The sequence below is a fragment of the Acanthochromis polyacanthus genome, chromosome 4 (assembly GCF_021347895.1).
Source record: "Acanthochromis polyacanthus isolate Apoly-LR-REF ecotype Palm Island chromosome 4, KAUST_Apoly_ChrSc, whole genome shotgun sequence".
NCBI classification, from domain to species: domain Eukaryota; kingdom Metazoa; phylum Chordata; class Actinopteri; family Pomacentridae; genus Acanthochromis; species Acanthochromis polyacanthus.
The window spans coordinates 41133235-41156727 of NC_067116.1; the positions used below are offsets into that span (position 1 = coordinate 41133235).

The 23493-nt window shown below is 40.2% G+C and overlaps 1 protein-coding gene across 1 annotated transcript in view; it reads right to left on the bottom strand.

The window, feature by feature from the left end:
- Positions 1-18165, bottom strand: part of atf6 (activating transcription factor 6) — a 35151-nt gene extending 16986 nt beyond the window's left edge. The window contains exons 1-10 of the mRNA XM_022203808.2: positions 17936-18165; positions 15835-15911; positions 15332-15410; positions 14971-15068; positions 13245-13368; positions 12795-12998; positions 10879-11048; positions 1973-2158; positions 1694-1785; positions 121-264 (exon numbers count right to left, since the gene is read on the bottom strand). Of these exons, the coding sequence (XP_022059500.2) occupies positions 121-264; positions 1694-1785; positions 1973-2158; positions 10879-11048; positions 12795-12998; positions 13245-13368; positions 14971-15068; positions 15332-15410; positions 15835-15911; positions 17936-18026 (1265 nt within the window). The 5' untranslated portion in view covers positions 18027-18165. The remainder of the gene's footprint in view (positions 1-120; positions 265-1693; positions 1786-1972; positions 2159-10878; positions 11049-12794; positions 12999-13244; positions 13369-14970; positions 15069-15331; positions 15411-15834; positions 15912-17935) is intronic.
- Between the last annotated feature and the right edge of the window lie 5328 nt (positions 18166-23493).

The window sequence follows — 23493 nt, forward strand, 5'->3', positions numbered from 1 at the left end:
TTTACACCGACTGTAATGAGCGTCACAGGTTTAGACCGAGTGCAGGCACAGGTGCATCCTGGTCGACTAACACAGCGGGTAAACACTGTGCTGTGTTCTGAGGGGTGTTTTGCTCTTTACCTGTCGGCCATCTCAGAGCGGCTGTTAAAGACGAGGGGCTCGGCGCTCTCAGGTTGTGCCTCAGGGGAGAAACCCAGTAGATGTCTGCCGCTGGGATGCATTGACGCAACCTCGAGTTTGGAGCCCGGGCCAGCCTGAAACAGACTGACGAAACAGAAAACAGGTGAGGGAAGGGGGAAAAAAAGACAGGTGGAGTAACATCTTGGGTTAAAGTAAGCAAATTCAAAAGCAGAACTTGTTGCAAGACTTAGATAACTGCTGAATTCCATGTGGGCCACATCCCGTGCACAGGAGGGGTTTTTAGCCACAAGCTGAATCTGAACTCTGATCTTGACTGTGCAACTCAAAGCACTCACACACACAACCAAAAACACACACAGTTGCTTCCAATGGTATTACTAAACTGGGTGGCATTTTCATTTCAAAGGGATCTGACCTCAAAGCGGGCATATTTTACATTCCAAAGGAGAGCCCGAACACAAAACACACAGACGCAGGTACAAAGACTGCAGCTACTGTGAATACCACTAAAGACACAAAAGCAAATTCATTCACGTGTCCCAAGAAACTTTTCAAGTTATAGCTTATGAGAACAACTGAAAAAAAGCACATTTCCAGCACACAAAACGTATCAGATCCAAGAAGTAGATGCTTGCATCCTTGTGGGGGAAAGTTATTCCCGGCAGAAAACAAACATTTTTAAAAAATGAGAACAGAGAATCTGTCGTTATGGTTGGATGTGGTGTGTGAGCTGGAGTTTGTGGAATTACACAATCCATCCATCTGCTTGCTGGGTGGAATCAACCTCTTTTCCTCCCCTGTGTAGTTTTATGTAACTCAACAGAAATTGTCACAATTGTTAATATTACAAGCAGAGGTAAGAGAAGCTGCCACATGCAAATGTTTTATACTTTTGACTTCTTTCAGAGAGTTTCAGCTTTATAGACACAAGGGAGAAATGTTTACTTTCACCACCACGCAGTGCAATGATTTGAGTCTTATTCACCCATTAGTCATGAAGTCCTCTAAGCTCTGGCAACAACATTAGAAAGCTGTGGCATGGATGAACTGCTAATCGTCACTTTCTTGTCCAAGTGGATCAGTTTCAGGATAAGACATGCATTACTGGACTGCATTCCACTTATTATAGTGCTCTAGTGATTGCGCCTAAAGCTTTTAAGGGAGAGCATAATGAATTAATGGGATGTAAAGTTTGTCATTTAAAATAAAATATACAAATCCCAGCTGCTGGCAGTTTAATGTACTTTTACACAGAACTTTACAGTGCCCAAGAGTAATTTTTTGGTGGCACAGAAAGGAACACATTGCTTCAATAGGAAATGTTCTACACTGTTTTCAATAAACTTTTTTGCATAATGTTTCACACGAGAGGCACGATTCCCACAATGAGTCATGGGGCTTCCCATTTGTTTTCCTGCAGTAATGAAACACGTATGCAGTCACAGTGTGCTACAGTTAGCAACAATCTTTGTGCATCTTGAGCTACAGTATCTGCCATCATCAGTGTTGATTGAATTTCAGCCACTGGACACCAAATCTAATTACTGCTTACCTCGTTGGTCCGACGTTAAGCACGAGGAACACCAAGACCGCCATGAGGCACACCGCTCTCCTCTTGGGTGCTGTCGTGTTTAGAAATGTATTCTGCAGGAAAAACAAAACACATAATAGTAGAAACTAGAAAGCTATAAATCATATGTGAATGAGCAGTTTGATAGCTTATTTTGCTGTGAAAAAAAAATCAGAATTTGTTCTTTTTCAGTCGTGCAGCATTTCAACTGTGCACCCTCCACAGAAGCATATACTGTGTGGAGCTATTGTAGCCTCTCACCTCACTCAGCAGGCCCTCCAGCTGTCTCTTGAGATTGCCATTCTCACACTTGAGCGCCTCATTCTCGCACAGCGCCACTTTCAGGCGAGCTTCCAGCGAGAGCAGATACTCTTTCTTCTTTTTCCGGGACAGGGAGGCCGACTCGCGGTTCTTTATCATGCGCTGCTGCCTCTGGGACAACTTTGACTGGAGCGAGAACGTGACAAAGACACAAGAATAACATGTGACATAAGTTATTGCTCATGTTAAGTCATGTATTTTATCTTTCACCCACTCAACACCTATCCAAACAGGAAAGAGTGGTAGTTATTGTGTGAACGCAATGAAATGCCACCTGTTGGGCTGCAGATCACGCATTCCTCTCACTAGTGTGACATCATGTTTATTTATGTTCTCAAGGGTTCTCAGGGCATTAAATTTAAAAATGGCTTTTCATTCGAGCAATCCTGGTCAGTAAAACTACCCACAAAGTTTCACGGGAACGAGGAGGGAGAAAAATGATACGCACATGTTGGTGTGCAAAACATCATTATACAGTTAATCTTAGATAAGTACGGCACATACAGTCATCCACCTTTAATGCCATTTTATTCTAACATCTGCTCTGTGAATTTCCATTCTTTATTGCTCTGGATTCACAGTATGCAGCAGAGGGGAGTAAATCCCTGTGTAATATAACTTAAATGTCAAATGATTCAAAGCTGCATGACTTCTCAATAACTGCAATATTTCGAATTTCACACCAAGAGTATTCCCTCTTCTGAGCACTTAAAATGAAATAGTTTGGAATGACTACATTAAAAATACAGGTCTCAAAGTAGAAACTCAATGGAACAAAAGTGAACGCACTTGTGATCACAGACACACAAGTCAGAAGACCTGTAGACACTCAAGACAAAATCAAGCACTCCTGTGATTTCTGATTAACCTAATTGTATGAACATGGTTAGAAATTTACTTGTGGACACCAGAATTTTCTCAGTTTTGAAACTTTTAAATGTGTCTATCTGAAATTAAATGTCTGACCATGAGGCTTCCCAAAGATGGAAAAAGATAGAGGAAGATCGGGGGACTAACTAACTAAGATGAAACAAAAAGGTTTAGAACGAGCCATAGCACTAATCACAGCTTCAATGCTCTTCATCCTAAAACACAACTTGTACAATCTAGCTCTAAAAATGGACTGGCAGGCACTTCAGACTTGGCACAAGGGTTGTCAATGTTTATCCGATTTCCTGGCGCAGCTCAGATCATGTGTGCTTAATGTCAACCTCTATGGATGGTGCCCAACAAAATCAAAAACCTTTCATGCTCTTTGGTACAAAACTGAGACTCAATTGAAACTAAAACTAAAGCAATCTGAATACTGGGAGCACATTTTCAGTCAGATGAGCACAACATAAATTTGTCTGTTTAAACCTTGCCTGGGCTAGCACAGTGAATGCACAGTCCTGACAGTGAAGCACAGAGGGGGGAAGTGTGATTTTATGGGGCCGCACGAGTACCAAAGGTGTTGGGGAGATAACATTTATGGATGTCACTATGAACACCTGTGGAAACAGCAAAATGCTGACTGACAAGTTGATTCAGACTGTCCAGAAGCTTGGCAGAAGACGAATCATCTGGCACGATAAAAATCAAAGCACACCGCCAAGATCACACAGTTTCAAAAGAAAGAATCCAGTGAAAACTACAGCCTGGCCAAGTAGGTCTGCTGACGTGAAACCAATCGAACACCTCTGTGGCATTTTAGAGAGAAAGAAGCAACACAACCTTTCTAGCAAAAAGCAGCTGAAAAAGACCTCTCTGTAGAATGGTAGCACATTTCTTCAGACATGTATACCTGTATATATGTAAATTCATTGCGGTGTATGTGCCCATATCATAACTGTACTTATCCATGTGGAAATTTCACAATGTCATAATGTACATATCCATATGTAGATTCATCATGCCTGGTATATTGTCTCTGTGAGATCTTTTTATTACTACATCTTTATTTCTTTGCCTTGTTGTACTTTTTGCAATTCTTGTGCTTCTTTCTGCCTTATCTGTATCCAGCTGCTGTAATATGTGAATTTCCCTGGTGAAGGATTAATAAAGTTTATCTTATCTTATTTACTGGTATTCTCCATGCTACGGTGGCTAAGATTTATATCTCAGTAATGAAAGATGTACCGACTTCTTCAGCACCGAGTTCCTGCTGTGTGTCTGTAAATCTACAATGTCAGTTTTTTAGTTTTATTATAAGAGGAAATACCCTACTGTTGTATCTCCACCAAGCGTAAACTAACCGTGACGTCACCCGTTGGTTTGAACGACGAGAAAATGAAGCCCGGATTTTGCTACTTCCTGGTCGCTGTTTTGGATTTTTTGGAGCCAGTGACGTAAAAAGCGTCATCAAACAGGCTGGACCGGAGAGCAACTCGGGGCAGGATTGGCTGAGGACTCTCTTATCCCGCCCACATTTTACCGCAGAGGCTTCTGTTGCTGTCTATCAAGCATAGCCACGCCCCCTGGCTCCGCCAACTTTAACGATTTATTTAAAATTCAGTATTGATTTATTTTAAGATCGGCCACCTGATCTCTCATTTTGACCATGAAAACTAACGGGAAAAAATCCTGAGCTGTAGAAAATCAGTCTATCAAATTTTATTTTTTCCAAAAATGAATTGGGGTCTATGGAGAAAAAGCTTTTTGGAGCCAACCCTAGCGGACGGCGTGATATTGCAAGTTTTTGACACTTCCGGGTTGGCTTCAATTCTGGAGCCAGATGCTACGTCCATCTTTATATACAGTCTATGATCTCCACAGAGGAACTAAAAACGAGAAACTTGAGAAAACACAGATCTAAAATGGCAAAAGAAACAACTAATAAAAAAAGACAGATGACATAGTGAGAAAGTAAATGGAAGAGAGGAAGAGGAACCCGACATAAAAGCCAATGGTGTTATTCTCACCTGCGGAGCGCCTCGGCTGCTGGTGCTGTAGTTTACTACAGTGATAGAATAATAAACAGACATGTTCAAGATGTCTCATGGGGTTAATGTCACCTCTGCAACAAATCAGAGCTTTAACATCACCCCAAAGAGCTCTTAAGTGCAGGCGATCAAGCTTCTGCGTGAAAATGTTTACACAGACATCCTCCAGGAGGTCAAGGGGCCGCTGGCAATGTCTGGTCTATATGTGAGGAAGGATGTGTTTACGGAGTGTCACTCTTTGACAAATGGGCTCACATCGGAAACACATAAACAGAAGGGGAACTATGTATGTTATAGCTCTGAATGTAAAAAAAGCAAGTACAGCCATCGTCAGACCTAATTGCTATAATTATAGCCTTACACACTCAAGTTAATCTGTAAATAAATAGATGATATCCCACATTTCTCTGTTTATATTTGCTTCATTTATTTATGTGAGGTTTTCTTGCTAATAAGTAAAATATGTACATAAAATTAAACCAATTAATGAATAAATAAATAGGAGTTTAAAGCACAAACAGAGGAATTATTTCCACTTGACGTCACCGAAATCAAAGTCCTGCACGCAAACCCAAATACTGCATATCTTAACATGACCTCTCGCAAATTAATGCAACCCATGGGAGTGCTTACCCAAACACCTTCATTGTGCATCCAGTCTCCAGCTACTCCTCTACTGCCCTTGACCAAACACAAACACCCTCTCCAGGGTACGTCCCTAAGATCCTGGGCCTAATAGCCCCGTTGGGTGATTAAGTTATTTGGATCCCTGTATTTGTGTTCTGTCTCCTGAGAAACCCCTCTGTCTCCCAGCCTTGATCTGGGAGCCGTGCCATCAGCCCAAGCCTGGGAACACCACAAGTAAGCAGTTACCAGGGAGAGCAGAGAAGGGGGAACTTCACATCGCCTCCACAATGAGACCGAGGAAGAAAATGTAGGAGCAGGGGAGGCAAAAAAAGTGGCATTTCTCAATGAAATTCACTTGAATGGGTGAGAGGCTAACACTGATACTGGCTCCAACTCTAAGTGTTGGTGGGAAAAGTCAACCAGGATGAAAAAAAGGCATATAAGCAAGGCACATGCCCCCAGCTGCTGCTATAAGGATGTACAGTGGTCAGCTGCAGACAGCTGTTGCATACTGAGCAGTGATGTATGATTACACCTCAGGGTGCTGACTGCCTGCTCGACAACTCTTCAATGCACGGGTACAGCTGAAGAGAGAAAAACAAGTTGGCAAGACGACAGCAACAGGTCCCAGCATGTATCGCTGCCACAGAGCTTTAGAAGTGCTCATCTTTCTATTCGGCATCTCAAGGGTTACTCCAGAAGGAAGTCAGCGATTAACCATTAACCTATACGAATGTGAGGGGATCTATTTTACAGGCTGAGGTGAAAATGTTCAGACAATTTACTGTGGGTCATAAACCCCATAACTGTGGTGTGTGCTCCACAGGTGGAATAACCGTCAACCTGTTATGTTTGCGAACAGTTTTTTTGTACTGCAGTGCATTTCTTAGGTGCTCAGCTTCACTGAATCTCCATTTTAGAATCTTCAGAGAATGTAACTGAAGTGTTCGGAAGCACTGCTGTTGTGAATGTTGGTGCAGAGCAAAAGCAAGACGAGTTTTTCCAGCTGACTGATGTTTTGTGGGTGGCTGTTTTTTTACACTGTGGTATTTAGGATCCTATTAAACTACAAACTGGCATTTTTTTGGGTTACTAGAATTCCCAAAATTCCCATTTGATGCATTACATTAGGCTCGGGTGTTTAAAAAGGCTGCCATTGTCAGTAAATTAGTAGTATTTGAGCACTGACTAATGTGTTTACAGGAGCACAATATTACAGAAAACCCAATTTTACACATTGCAATTAAAGCAACCACTTGTGGCAATGAAAACAATAGCTCGAACTCCAGGGATGTCAAATGTTTACCAGATTTTCATGACATCATATGATGAAAAATCTGTTAATGAAGTTATTTATAACCTTCAATTCTATGATAGATCTCTCTCTCCCTGCATGAATATTGAATCTTGAAGCAAAGCAGTGAGTCTGCAGAAAAAGATCTTCACAACCTGATGTAATGCTTTACATAGATGTAATGTTTTTAATAAAGTTCCCTTGTAGCTGTCCAACTTTAGAAATGTTCTGACAACCATAAACTTCTGGCCAAGATGAAAGCACCCAGAATCACAGCACGCTCTCCTGGGGTCCCCTCCTGTAAATCCCCCCCATCCTGCTGATAGAAGGACATGTTAAGGCCTGCAGTTTCAAGCTGGACTGCTTTTCTGTTTGCCTAAAACACATGTGTGCACACACACACATACACACAGCTAAATCCCCGGCTGCGTAGGAGCCCATTACATTACGCTGACCTAATCCCTGATGGCTGTTTACAGCTGTCGCAAAGCGCTCCGTCCTGCACAACACCTGTTTGAAGCGTGTAATCGTTAGCAGCCATTTAACACCCAGGCTTATATAAGCTACCTATAGGCCAAAATACGGCGCTGTAAAAAACAAGAACTGTGACACACAGCGACATACTGTAGATGCAGCAACACCTGGCAAAGGCATGCCAACTTTAACAGGCATTTCACGCATGCTATGGCCCACCAAGTTCACCACTGTGCTGCAGCCAGAACACAGCTGCAGTGGGTTCAACCTCGTTCATAGAGTCTCAAACAACTCATCAGCTTCTTGTTGGACCACAGATGTAACCTCGCACATTGAAACTGGTGTAAAACATCATTTAAATTCAACAATTTAAACATAATTTTACTAAAAATGCTCCAGCTGCTCTTTAAGATGATCTCTGCAAAACTTTCTCTTGAGAAATCCAGCCCTACATTTCCCATTCTCACAAATAATAGCTACAGACCCTCCCCTTTAATCACCTATTGTAAACTTTATTGACTTAGTTTGGCTTCACAAACGGCTGAGAGGCGTGTTTGTTTTGGCCCCTGGGGTTTGGAATTCCACGACATTGCTCTCGAAGTCTGGCACGAAAAGCGCCTCTCCAGACTTGATTATGCCCACGATAATTGGACAAGTTCTTCTCCGCCTTTAAAGGGGGCGACTATTTTTACAGCCAGAGGTCAACCGTTACTATTCATTACACAACAAACACTTTTCAGTTGAGGTTAATCACTAAAGAAACCTGGTGGAAAACATTGTTAATGTCAAGATGCATTGAGCAGAACGGTAAAATAGAGCATTGCGACATTAGGTTATGACTAATGTCTTTAAATGTCAGGGACACATTATTCCAGTGGGAATTCTGCAGGTGTCCCCACAGAAATCACTGCACATGATTTTAGTGACATTTCACAAACGCAACACATGGTTTTTCCACGATTATAAAGCTATTTATACACTGAAATTTGCACTTTTTGCGACTTCTCAACTCGGTTTTATGTTAGACGGCACTGTGGATGTGGAGGTTCTGCTCACAAGACAAACAAGAGCAACACAAAAGGAGACGGGGTGAGAACATTTTTCTCAACTCGCTAAAGGTCAGACAAGAGCAAACCATGAGGAACTGCAGCGCCGGAGACTGAAGCCTGAAACAACAGTACAGCTGCTGAAAGTCCTGGCATCTCTGTGGCTGTACAGTGGAAGCTGTCAGTTCAGGCTAAAAGGAGAGGCATTTGCAGTTTAATTCTGCACAACAACAAAAATAAGATACAGAAACACAAGCGAGCAAGCAAGCCTCAGGCCTTCAAAAAAAGATTATGACGGACTCTTACAACCAAAACCACCGTGCAAAAAAACATAAAAACAGGGAGTTTTTATCGTGGGACCACAAGCACATACCACAAAACAAACTGTAACTCAGTTTTCTTTTTTGACTTCTAAATTGCTGCTTCAGTTCACAGTAGCTTAAAAGATTCTCTAATATCTCAGTTTCGTGCTGTCGTTACACCAACCAGAGAGAAATCAGTGTGTGTGTGTGCAGGGAAATTTGGTGTGTACATTTTGCATGTTTGTGTGTATTTTTCTGTTCAGTGCAGCTGTCCTGACATCATCCGTGAATGCAACACGTGGAAGGATCCACCCTCTGTGATCCACACTGAGGTTAATGTCCTGCTACGGCACCGTTCACACTGTCTGAACCACAATGACATAACATGGCCATCTCTCCACTAAAACCCCACAGGTGCAATCAAAGCGGACGCCAGTAATGATCATCTGTGGATTGTTGGTGGTTCCGTTAAGGCTTTAGCAACTCACATGGAGGTTTATAGTGATGATAAGCTACACCCTTTTGAAAATAAATTTGGTTTGATTAGATTTACAAATCACTGTGCTTCTCTCTTGTATTGCACCAAATAGAAATAAACTTGAATAAATTCTCACACAGCATCCATTTCCATGTTTACACTCAATATTACATCCTGTCAACATGACCCGCATCCAAGTGAAAAATCCTAAATCTTTGTCGTATTTAACTAAATGTTCCAGGAACCTACTCCTATTAGAAGAAAAAGGTCATTTGCGTCCTTTCTGGTCCATGCACTGCAATAACTTTTCTCACAGTGCGGAAAAATTCACTCATCATTATAAATAATAGGCACAAATATTTTTCCATGTGTGAAATTCAAATAAATACTATGAATAGGTTAAGATGAGCGAGTTTAGGTTGGAAAGGTCCCAGTCCAAGCCTGGCAACCACAGCATCACGGTTACATAGAGGGGAGCTGCATGCACACACACGCAGGCAACTCATAAACATGCCGCTGCATGCAAGCTCACACAGTTGTTGAAGGTACTATTTATTCTTCTGGAGAGGCTTTGTCTAATAAATTGCTTGGGCACATTGTTAGTTAGGCAGTAAATTAGGGAGTATGACCTTTAGGAAAGCTTGTAAGCTTAAAATCCAGTAAATTAAAGACAGAAAAATACAAGGCGACAGAGAGAGGTACTCCTCTCCTGAGAGCAGATCTATTCATTGGAGGCCCTCGTTCTTATAACACGCACATGTTGAGATAAAATGAAGCCAAATGTTTGACAACAACATCAAACATTCCATGCTTCATTTGTTCTTGTTTGGCCAATCAGATGTCCAGTTAGTCCTCTACTGTTTTGCTGTAGCATTTTAATTTTTTTTCTCAAGGATATTTTTATTGAATTTTTTTCACAAATATATGGTAAAGATATAAAGCAGTGACAGGAAGTTTGTAAAGTACTGAGTCGACTCAAGACAAGAAAGATAATCCTGTCCCTGCACAGTAGGGAGAGCATTTGAATTTAATGTGCAATATTTCATGATGATGTGTGATGATACTTTGTCACCTCAGTGTCATTGCCAGTAACAGTTGTTACTTTTTCTATTCTAGTTTCATTCTAATTTACTTATTTCTAACTATGTATCATATATATCATGTGGCATTTTGCTTTTCCATTAGGAAGTGCATTTGTGCTTATGCAATTTTGTTTTCTAAACAACATTTAGAAAAGCAATTGTCTTCGAGATGACTTAAGTTTTATCTTATCTTAACTACAACTAACAAACTAGATCTTACTTATTTTCACAATAAACAATATCCCTCTCAACGCGTGTAAGTACAGCCAGAGAAAGAGACTCACTGTGTCAACATGCAGAAACACGTGCAGCCTTGCTGTGTCATCTCTTATACCGACACACAAAATAACAAAGGGGTTGTTTATTCAGTAACTGTTAAGATTACGTAAAAGTTCAACAGAAATGCGTCTGGAAATTGGTATCACTTGGATACCACATAAAAGCGTAACATTTTGACTGATGGAAGTAAACTCATTAAGAACTAAGTAAACTATGAAAATTGTAATTTACGTCTAATTTTTGGATACCAGCTCCTAAACCGAGATTAAGAACTTTGTCATTCATGCTATTCTGTTCCTCCTCCAACCTTTCAGTGTTAATATCTCAATGTTTACTGACTCACATCATCGTCAGAGGAAGGTGCCCGAAGTGTGACAGAAACAACCGGTGGAGCAGCGACAGGGACAGGCTTGTCCTGGCTGAGCGTTGGCATGGCGACCGCATTGCCAGAGACGGCCTGCGGCGTCTGGATCCGCAGCAACTGGCTCGGCTGAGACAGCACAATAGGACAACCTGAGAGAGAGAGAGAGAGAGAGAGAGAGAGAGAGAGAGAGAGAGAGAGAGAGAGAGAGAGAGAGAGAGAGAGAGAGAGAGAGAGAGAGACGTATTGAAATTACAGGTCTTAGGTGAACTATAATCATGTTTTCACTGTATGATTAACACAGATTAATGCAGACTGTGATTATCTGTAGATGTGTGTTTGTTCCTGAGTTTATTTTTTCATCTCACACTTTTATCTGTGACAAAAACATTCAAGCTACTTCTCTACAGAAGCTGGAAGCAGCAAGTCTGTGCTGTTTAAAGAGCCTCCTGCTGCAGATGGTACAGTCCCCTTCCTTCAACCACCTCCACACCTCTGCTGACCTACGTTAACCCCTCGTCTTTAACGGGTCTCTCTGTGTGTTTAAAGTACAGGTGGAGAAGATGTTTGCCGTCTTGACCTGTGGTCTTAAACGTCCACATTCCAAAGTGAGAGCTGAGCAACTTTTATGTGCATGAACACACATAAACATGCACGTGCGCCCACATTTAGAATGGATTATGGCCCAAAAGAAATAAACCAGCAAAATCTCAACAAAACACAATACTGTCCACGCTCATTAATGTCCTGTTATTGTAGAAGCCTCCCAGAGTGGAGGCCACCCTTCTCAGTAAGCCTGTGCCAGGAACCATTCCTCAAACTGACCCAGCAACCTTCACGTCCAATGCTAAACAGCCTGCCAGTGCTAATTGTGTAGAAGTGTTAGCCAGCTCTGCTAATGAATGTGTGTGGGGTCAGTGCTATTGTCTTGTGCCCAAGTTCACCATCTGTAAGAAGATTTCATAACGATGAGAGTCAAAAGGAATTAGGAGCTTTGAGGACACCTGTCAGCTTGTTTGTTCTCTGGAAATACACAACTGACATGTTAGACTCCATAAAACGTGAACTCATCAGTAAATATCACTAATATCTTCCTTTCATCTCCCTGATGCACAGAAATGTGCTCCTCATCCTGAATATTGAGCAAATCTTCAACCACTGGGACTCATAACACTAAACAGGCTTGACTTGATTTCCACTTGGGGTCCTACACTTGGATAACTTGGCCTCAACCATCTGCCATCTTGGCCATTACCAGGCGAACAGCACAGCCAAGTTCAAATTTTCTTCAAAAGAGGTCAGATTCTCCACCCGCTTGGGTCCCAGGGATGACGTAAGTATTTACCCTGGCCTAGGTGCTGCTGATGTCACACACAGAGAGGAGCAAAGCAAACAGGCTAAACCACAAAACAACAGCAATAATGACTTTTAATGCAGAGAACACACGTCAGCTCATAAAAACTCTTTGGTGTACATGTGGGTTCTTAAAGCAAGCTTTCTTGATTGCATATTTAAGATGGCTGATTTCCAAAGCAGGATTTTTCAAATGTTACCCAAATTTAGGAAAGTCTTCATTACAGAAAATATAAATAATTTAATGCTTGACTCATTTATTATTGTCTGACTTTAAAGCAGAACAGACTGGACACTGAGGTTCAGCGATGAGGGAATACTAAGGTTAAAGCACCCTCTAGTGGCCAAGACAGAACAACTACATCAGTAATGACAAATCATTGGTAATAAAATTAAATCTGTAAAGCACAATAAGCTACAAAATACTAAATAAAAAAACAATAGAATATTACACTGCCTGATAAAAAGTCTAATATACCAGTCTGAAGTAAATGCTCTGTGATAAGAGGCTATGTGTCTCCATGTGCTGCAGTGTGAGCTCTGACCTGGAGGGGGCGCTGGTTGGATGCTGACCGGAGCTGCCTTGACCACAGGCAGCACGGTGGTCTGCAGAGGCTGGATGATGATTGTCTTGGCCTGCAGCGGAGCTGCTGCTTGAGCCAAGGGCACAGCTGTAATCAGCGGTTTGGGCTGGATGGAAACCGTCGGGCCAATCTGAATCGGCCTCTTGATTGGCTGAGCTGGTTTGGCTGGTGTGTGTGAGTGTTGGTGCGTGGTGGGACGGAAGGGGCGAGATAAGAAAACAGGATGGTTATGCTACTTAGGAAAGGATGACTCTAAGCGGAGGTAAAGAAATTTGCCTTTACATTTTCAGTGTGGGATTTTTCTAAATCCCATCCCAGGATTCTGCAAATCCAGGCTATGGTGCCGGATTTCTCCTAGTTTTTGGACAAAGAGTAGAAATGTAGATGACTGTTTAGCGGAGGCTGGCTCACCTCGTGCTGTCTGACTGGGCCTTTTCGCAGCTTTCTTAGCCGTGAGAGAGATTTCAGAGAAACCACTGGACTCTGAGCAGATTGAAACAGGAGAGGGCTGCGACTGCGGTGACAAGGCCTCATCCTGGACAGAGAAACAGATCAGACTTAGATCCTCTAGCTGACTAGTTTTTAATCTAGCACTAAACAAATATTCGATTGAAACACTGACAATATTCACAGAAACCTTTTAGTCCCAACACTCTTTTAAGATGAGCCAGACCTGCGCAGATTCTGGCAGTTGAGTTTCTGTCCACCTTGAATCCAACTTGCTTTGACGTCATGCAAATGTAGGCATGAATAACACTGTAAGATCAAGGCGGCTGCAGTTTTTGAGCCAGGCTCCACAGTTACTGTCCAGCGATTGCACAGCCTTGAGGTGTGATGGAAAACATGTGGCTTTCGCTACATGATGGATACCTTTCGTTTTTTGTGGATTTACTGAGATTTCAACTTTGTTTGTCCGATTTGGAAGGATTATTCTACATGTGTGTTTAATGGTGGCATTTATCAGACAGAAAAAGGGGAAAACATTCATCATCAACTGTAAATACTACATAGTTCTAGTCTACTGCAATATACAAACTTGGTTGATTTAATTCTTGAAGTGTTCAGCTACTCCAGAATTTCTGGTAAATTGGATGTGGCAATTTTTAAAGATTTCATCTCTGCAAAGGTTTCAGCTCTGAAAGCCAGAATATTGGACTGATTAGCAATGAGAGCCATACTGTAGTCCTCTATTTATTTCTGCAGTATTTAAATATTTATCAGTGTTTTAAATGTATTTATGTAGCTTGAGGAGGACCGGTTTTGTTGACTGACTTCTGAACAGTGGCAAACTGATCAGATGAACGGAGGTTCAACCATGAAAACAGACTGTCTGTGTCACACTGTAATAAGCTGCTGTGCCATAATTAAACTATTACAGATTGTGCATAAACTCATACATGTTTTGGAGAACATTTTAATAAATATGCACATTTCTGTAAGTTTCTCCACAGGATGAAGGATGTGGGAAACGGTCCATCTTCACTGCAGACTTTTACCTCCCTGATGTCTGCTTTCCAGATGAGGTTCATTCATCTCATATGAGCTTATTCTTCATGTAACACATGTGCTGAAGACACACTGGATAAAAGTGGACCAAGTGTCCTTGTCAATATTCAAAGACTCTAGCAGATAAATGTGTCCTTGGATTAAGTTAGGGCAATTCCGTTTGCAAACAAATGTGTGCAGACTGTGTCGAGGCCAGAAAAAGACGTAACCCTTGTCCTTGTTTTGACACACTGTGAAAACATATGCCTGCTAAATTATGCTAATGTGGCTGAAGTTGTCAGCACCTTTTTTTAACGAGGGGGTTGGCACTCAGCTCAGATGGAAATCAAATTATTAGCCTGACAAGGTGTTTAAGGCTTTTGTTAATAAGCATCTCAAGTGTGTGTGTGTGTGTGTGTGTGTGTGTGTGTGTGTGTGTGTGTGTGTGTGTGTGTCGCCGTCCAAAAGAAAGCACAGCTGTCAGTGTTCGGATACCATCTGGATGAAAATTTTCTTTGTTCCAACTGACACGTGCAAAAGTGGGCATGTATGCAAATACTCAGAACCAATATCAAAGGTAAAATTTGCATTGGAAATCCAATTCAAATGCTGATAAACCAAGAAGGACAAAAAGTTAAGGACAGGGTTTTACCTGTAAGGAGTACGGGGACAAGGCTTCCACTGAGGCAGGAGAAGGGACGGAGCTCAGAGTGTGGGCAGGTGACAGAGAGTCCACACTCACCTCACCATCTGGATGCACAAGGACACAGAAAAACGTGTTTTATATATAAGATCATTCAGTGTAGGCCACTGTGTCTCACCAGTATTCACCCAGTCAATAATCTTTGCATCCTTTATTCAATCATAAAGCAGCCATGACAACATGCAGATGCTGGTTTTCAATACACATTCTAACTAATAACAATGTCAACAAACTCAGTCCAGTAGTATTTTCCTTCCATAGATCATTTAATACGGAAATTTGACACATGTAAAGACTGGTGCTGCTGTACCTGTGCAGGTGCTGCTTGTATCCACTTCATTCCACAGAGGGATGTCAATGTCAAAGTCCAGATGTGGACCTGGGTTGGCCTGAGAAACCAAAATCACACATTTTGAAGCAATGGATCTTATTAGAATGCAGAATGGAACCAAGTACAATACACATTTGATCATCAGTCTAAGATTGCAGAAGATATAAATAATGTATTTTGAGCCATGTAGATGTAGAGAACAATTTACGTCAGAAACAACAAGCTAAAAGCAGTCAATACACCTGTTTAAAACTATTGCAAAAATTCCCACTATTACCTACAGTACATTTAGCATCTCCACAATGTAGGTAAGGTGCTGCTGTGCTAACACAAGTGACAGTGATGCACCTTCACCTCTGTCTCTGCACCACTGGTAATAAGCAAATCCCTGTCTCTTCTGGTTTCCTGTTGGCCCCTTTGCATGTTTAACTAAGTTTCAGTTCACAATTCACATTTGCAGACTAAGAGGATGAGTAACTCACATAGCCGGCATTCTCCAGGGCCTCAAGCAGCTCATCTGGGTCTCCCAGGTTGTCCAGCTCATCAAACAGGCTTATGTCTGTGCAACAATACAGAGCACAACAACATGAATCAAACTGCTCTCAGTTTATTGCACAGTGACCATGTAATGGAAACCATAGTACAGCTACAGGAAACAATGTAAAAGTAGATCTGTGCATTTGCCAGCAGTTGTGTCAGCAGTCATTTTTGGAAGTGTTTATTTATATGAATGACAACTGGCAAGCTAATACAAATTAATTTAGGGTGTGTAAAGTACACTTTGAGAATTTGGTGACTTTAGTTCAATAGATACACATACACATGCAATACAACTACAGCAACAGGGCTGAACAAATAAAAGTTGCAATTTAGGACACATGTTATATGGTACATTGTGTCAATGTTTCAATAAATAAATGCCTTCCTCTTTGTTTGGCAGTCATATTTTTGATGGCATCTCAAGTGGTAATTTGCCATCATGTATTAAAGTTATTTCACAAAGAATACTGAACTGAATTAATCTTTTTTTAATCGCAAAACCAATCAAAATATCAGTGAGAACAACTGCAATTAGATGTTTTACCAAATAACTTCAGCCTTAAAGTATAGGTTATAATGCAATTGTTTTTACACAAAACCGAAACTTTTCAAGTAACGATTACACCACTGTGACAACGCTGTTTTGCTTCCTTCATTGCATTTCCCGATGGAGCCATACTGCATTTTCTCCTTAAGGTTGTAAGTCTGTTTTCTTTATTCCAAACCAGTTGCTTTCTCTCTTTGTGCTTTTCTGTATTTAGCATGAAGAAGGCTGTATTCTCTTCATCTTATAATAATTTTTCTTTTAGGCATTGTTAAGTGATCATTTAATTGAGAAAATCTGTTAGCTGTAGGTACACAGCTTATGCACAAAATAATGGTGACTCAAAAAAATGTTTCTGCCATCTACTTTTAGTAGTTTTTGTTTTTTGAATACATAGTCATTTCAAACATAATTTACTACATAAATAGAAATATTGTAAGTCTTTTCTTATGTCTTCTAGGAGAACAACAGATGGTCTAATAACTATTTCCAAACCTGTAGTAACACAACAGCAAACATAGATTCAGTCAAAGGAAAAAACACAAGAGAAAAACACACGCAGTACAGGAATATTAATGTAATTAATCTAATAATAAAAAGAGAACAAAGAAGAATAATATCAACCTGTGATAATATCAATAAGCGTAGCACATGATAATACTATTTAGGTTTACTGAAAATAAATGAGGCCAGTGCAAACATTCTTTTTAATTAACTCACTTATTTCTATATAATTGAAAATCTGAATTCACTGAAAATATGGCCCCTTGAAAGGCAGTGTCTCATTTTTAATAAAATTAAATAAAAAAAGATGTACAACACACAACATTTTATAACATACAGCACAAATACACACTCCAAGACCTCAGCTACTGTGAATGAAAAATAAGTACCAAAGACCCAGATAAGACAAATATCGCATCCGATTATTATTACACTGTTACATAACAGTAATTATACCATTCTAAGAAACTATCAAAGCAATTTGATTTCTGAATATATGAAGCACAAAAATATTAAAAATCGTGCAATTTAAATAATGAACAAGTTATATGAGAAAACAAAGCACCACTTCAGCTCCACTCATTAACAAATGCACCAAAACATGTTTTTAGCGCAAGTTTTGCACCATTAGACATCCAGATGGTGAGGGCACTCGAGTGTTGCATCTGTTTTTGACGGTAGACTGTGTATCAGTCCTTGTCTCCGGTCATATTGCTGCTTATTGTTACTAAAATTGCATCCAGGCTCAGCAGGTTACATCATCACATCATCTTCAGCTGGCTAATGCTAACAGGCTAGCTAAGACTTGGGGAATATAGAGACAAACGCGCTGCTTTAACTTCACACGTACGTTTGGGTGTTTTTAACAACACAAATCTGCTACAACCCGCGTATTAACCTGCGTTTTAATTGGTAATATCTGTTAATTCAACTCTACCGGCTAGCTGAAGGTACTCTAGCTGCCCACAGTCCGTGTTTCTAGAGGCTCCTCTTACCCCACTCTCCTCCCTGGTCGATGGAGATGATGCCCGTCTCACTGTCCATCGCCGGTTGATTATCGAAGTCTAACGTTAAATCGGTTGACATCTTTTTCTGAATTCATTAGTAAGTTATCACACGGTGACAAGCTGAGATCAAGCGAGTACTCTTAGAACTGGTCATGTCTCGGCTGTTTGGTAGGAGACTTCCCCCTTGACGCATAAATACACGTCTGACTTTACCGAAAGTCTACTGGAGCCGCCGAGGGACAAAAGAAGGCGCAGCGAGAAGCGCGGCGCTGCTGCGGAGCTGCTGCTACCCGAGGAGGCCGCAAGACGGCAGGAGAGAACTGCAGCTTCTCGGTGAGGGGACGGTGGTTCTGAGATTGACCTCTGAGGAGAGGTGGTACAGAGTTCACGGGGCAGTAGCAGTATCAGTATCAGTAAGACTAGCAAGGATTGTTATACTACTATTACAAATAATGATAATAATTATGACAATAGTAGTAGTAGTAGTAGTCATATTACTTCCACCTATATTGCAAAATATAAAATATTATATGTAGTTACAATTTAAACAGTCACATTGATGATTATGACGATTATTATTATTATTATTATTATTATTAATTTTATTATCAGTAGTAGCATTGCTGTGGCTGTTGCTGTTATTATTACAAATTAAATTTCTTGCTTTATTAGTCTTATTAATACTTATTCTAATAATCTTCATGAACTCTGTGCCACCCTTTCAACTAGGATGAACTTCAAAACACTACTTTTTGTACAACTGCTACTACTACTACCACTACTACTGTTACTACTCTAATAATAACAATAATAATAATGATGATAATAATAACAATAATAATAATAATAATAATGATAGCAATAAGAACAAGAACAAGAACAATTTATTACATTTATTCATTACTATTATATAATATATGGATTGTAAAATTATTTGATATATATTACTAATAATAGTCAAGCAAGCATATTTATTTATTTATCTAAAATAATAATAATAATTCTTATTATTATTATCATCATAATTTTTGTTTTATATTTTATGGCATGTGCAAAACACTCAAACTATATTTGTATATACAAAATGCTTTCCATCAATGCAATATCAAGTTTGACAAATAATAAAAACAAATCCAAACAGACAAATAAGATCCTTAGCATGTGATATAACAAGGCAAAATGCAAAGTTGATTTTTGTTTTTTATCTCAGTTTTAACAGAACATCCATTGTATCAAAGTGCCCTCCAGTAAAAAGGAGTACAATCATCATTACAAAAGTAATCTAACAAATGCAAGCATTAAGGTCAAGACCCTACAGGTCTCTCCAAACCTTATGGCTTATACAAAGAGGAAGAAGATCTAAAATGTTCGAGATGCTAGCATTTGCATGGCTTTATAAACAAATAAAATGAGTATTTAATCAATTTTGGATTTAACAATGAGCCACCAGTACAACATTACAGGCGTAATGCATTTCAGTTTTTTTCGTGTCAGTTAGGAGTCATCGAACAGCTTTCTCAACCACCACACAGTGGGGACTGTCCATTACCCGGCTACATGGAGCTCTGGTAATGTAGCCTTGCGGAAATTAAGACAGTGCTCACAGACTTAATATCATTCAGACAGAGAATGGACTTCAATGTTGCAATGTTCCTTGGTTAAGCAGCCTTTCATAACTGTCAGCTTAAAAGTGAAATTCTGAGGGAAACTACTAAGGCTTAAAGCCAGCACTTCCCAGAATTTTAAGGATGAGGGCGAGAGCAGTGTTTTCATAGGCTACAAGTGTTGCACAAACAGTAACTTCACTGACAGCACTCAACAAGGGACTTTTTGTGCTGTCAGAACTCCCAGATGAGTGAATGAAACTTGAGCTGGAATTACTTTCTCAGAGTGGCTTCTGAAAGACAAATGAATAGTATCTTTTCTGTCAATGTGCATAATGCATTCGCTATACAGTCGCTTCTATAGTCCTGAACAGTGTTTGCACAATATCTGGTACAACTTCAGGTCAAAGTGAAAAGATCTACTGGACTGTAGAATGTTAGTCGAAGGGTTTCTTCAGTTCTTTAGGCTGCGTTGAGAATCCAGGCACTGAAACCTCTTTGCGTTACTCACACCCTGATGTCTCACCATTAGTCATTAAAGCCACTTGCACATGGCAGTCATGTGAGAGTTGTCAGCGTTGCATAAATCAAAGTGTGAATTGATGATAAAAGGATGCTGTGTTCACAGACCCGGTGCTCTCCAGCCGTTCTAATCACACAGAATTTTATCTAGTGCAGTTTGCTAAGTCAGCACGCCTAAAAACCACAATGAAAGACAAATAAATGAAGAAAAATCAATATATTTGTAATGCAGCCTGCTTTGCTTTTGGTTCAATTGCATTTTTGGTATTGGTCAGCCTGGTTGTTAGACCGCAGTTGCCGAGGTACTGAAAGGGCAGCAGGTTTTGAAGGTTTTGAAGGCAGCAGTGATTGTGGCTGGTGTGGACTGGACGGATGGATGCTTCCACGGGGCTAATGTGCAGCTGACCTGTCACTTCTGGTGTGAATTGGGCTTGAGTGTCACAACAGGGAGTGCAAGCATCTGGCTCTGAACTGCTTCAGGCGCATACAGACCCTGTTAGAATACGAAGGCTGTGACATAGATCCCTCATAAACCCAGTTCTAGGAGTAAATAAAATAAGGGGGTAAGCTGTGTTTACATGGTGCTATTAAAAAACTTTACGGTGAAATTCAGTTAAATATACTATTTGTAAGACATGAACATAAACGAGAAACTCATTATGTGCATGCGAGGGTGTTTGTTCAGTGTGTTTTGTGGCTCTGGACCGGCTTTGTCTTCTAAACTGACATCACTTCTCATAGTTTCTTATCCAGTTAAAGAATAAATAGGTCCACATCAGAGAGACATGTGCAGCTTTGGAAGTAATTATTAGACCACTGTGACCGCTGTTTTCTTCCTCTTCCTCTGCGGTTCTTGGCGGAGTCATGATGCATTTTCTTTTTCAGGTTGTAATGAGCAGCTGTTTTGTTAATTCCAAGCTGGTTAGCAATGACTCGCCCGCTGTATCGCTCTTAATTAAACAACAAGATGACTGTGTTTTCATCCCTGTGCAATCCTCTTCTTCTCTGCATTGCTGAGTGATAAATTAGTTTGGATTATCTGCCGACTTTACATATGCAGCTTATGCATAAAATAAGGGAGACAATTATCTAGAGTACATTTTTACAGTGTCCATACTTTTTTAAAAAAAAAGTAAAATATTGCATATATTGACTTGTGTCTTTGAACTGTAATTATTTAATCACTGTGATAAAATTCAAATGACCTGGTGTGCAGACTCTACAAAAGAAAACAACAGGTGGTCTAATAATAACCTCCAAACAAATGCATCTGTAAGAGAACAAACAATTCTAAAAGGGTGCTGTAGTAACTATGTCCTGTATTTAGCTCTACTGGTTGTGGATGGTGGCTATTTGAGAGTTTTGACGTGCACTCAACTAAAAACAAACAAATGGATTCTTAAGAGTTGAAATAATCCCGTCATTTATTATCGATCTTTACCTGTAACTTAAACTTGATCTCAAACAATATAATAAAATGCAAAGAAATCGAGCACAGTCGAAAACTGTGTGCGTCTGTGTTTCTACCCAACAACACCTGAAGCAAATCACATAATCAGTTCAATACCTTAATTTGAGCCCAGGCCGTCAGCCTCAGGTAAAAGAAACACAGCCTCCTGGGGTCTTGGGGGGTCAATTACAAAAACAAGAGCAAAATGAAATATGTCTCCTACAGGTGTTCTCTTTAACTTTGTGATTATAAAGTGGCACAGTCACGGCTGCGGGCAACACTGTGCGATAAAATTCACAGCAGGTGTACATCGGGCCTAATCCTTTATGGACATTTCAGGTCAGAGTGAGATTAACCTGAGGTGGTCTGATGATTCCCTGCTGGACCTTTCAAAAGAGCAAGACCCCAGTATGTCTTAACTTAATACTGTAAGGTAAAGACTAACGCAGCAGTTAACCATCTGCCTGGAGTCTGAAGTCCGGCTATGATACAAAACTCTAATCAGCTATTTTATCATTTGGATCATTGTTTAGTCTGCTATATTGCTTCTGCCAGACTCTTTATTACTTCAGTGACTGTGCACCTTGTCTGAGTAAAGTTTATACTACTCACAGATCTTTGCAGGCCTTTGACGTTATGATAACATCTGATTGGAGCGCTTTTAGCGTGTGGACTCATCATATTGATTGTGTGTAAAGCCCCCCGCACTCAGACATAGACAGCAGATTAACAAGTTATCCTGATATGCTGGCTGAACGGTTTAACAGTAAAATGGATTAGTGGCTTTGGTCACATTGTTGTTGTTACAAGCTTTTGCAGTACATCTCCTCTTCTGTCTGAAACAAGACATTCATGTTGGAAAAAAGTCTTGTTCTTCAAAAATACGGTATCATTTAGATCATAACTTGTATCCAAAATCCTTGGATAATGAAGCAGACTTGACGAAGTAATAATATTTACAAACTGTAGTATTGCAATATAAGTACAACCTTGGTTTTGTGACAGTACTTTTTAAAATTACATATCTACATACTGTGACATAATGTATGAATAACAGTCAAAGGTGTCCAGTGTTCATTTTAATCACATAAATCAGTCAGATTATTGAAATGAACTGAGTTAATTTCACATCTCAGGTAATATCCGCTGTGCTATCACATCATTTGAATACAATGCCCTTATCTGCACGCTCATAACAAGTTCTTTCATTATTCATCTGCCACCTAGAACAAAGCAACCACCTAATTTGAACCCACAGTAAATGTTTTATGTGCTCTGTGTCTTCTCTGTAGTCACAATGGCTAAAGATGGTAAAACTTTACAAGCACGTTACACAGTCAATGCAAACAGCTCATTGCTGTTCACCAGAATCCAGTTTCTTTATACCCAACTCTGCCTTTGCTTTTCAAATTGCTTAAAAAATTTAAATCCCAATGGTAATCTTGTTATAAACACATTACTGAAAGTACACAAATAAAATGAAGACCCCTATGCTTTCACGGGCAGCAAAAAAAGACAAACAAAAGCCCCATGCTGCTCATGAGACAATGTAAACCTAATTAGGCACAGAGCAGAAGAAACAAAAGGTAGATGATGCCATTCATGTGACACAGGGCTTTTAATTTGTATTTACCGCAGAACAAATCCATGTAAAATTGGGCAGAGGCCTCTTACTGTGTCATTTCAAGGCACTTTGGTGAATTTACAGCCTGTTTTACAGCCTGTCTGAAAGATACTTTTGCTGCCACTGAGTTTATCTGTCACTAATGTTGAATTTATGTCTGGTAACTTGTTTGCAAGTGTGGTTTCAAGTAAAAGCTCATACGCAGTCATGCACTAACTACTTTCCATTAACCCAGTGGTGAAAAGCGGTGAGAGAGTTGGAGGACGAGCTTCTTCTAAGCAAAGAGAAACCCCTTTTTGCAAAAGGGAGTTGGAGCCACATTTCATCTTTTGTGTGCCAGATTGAT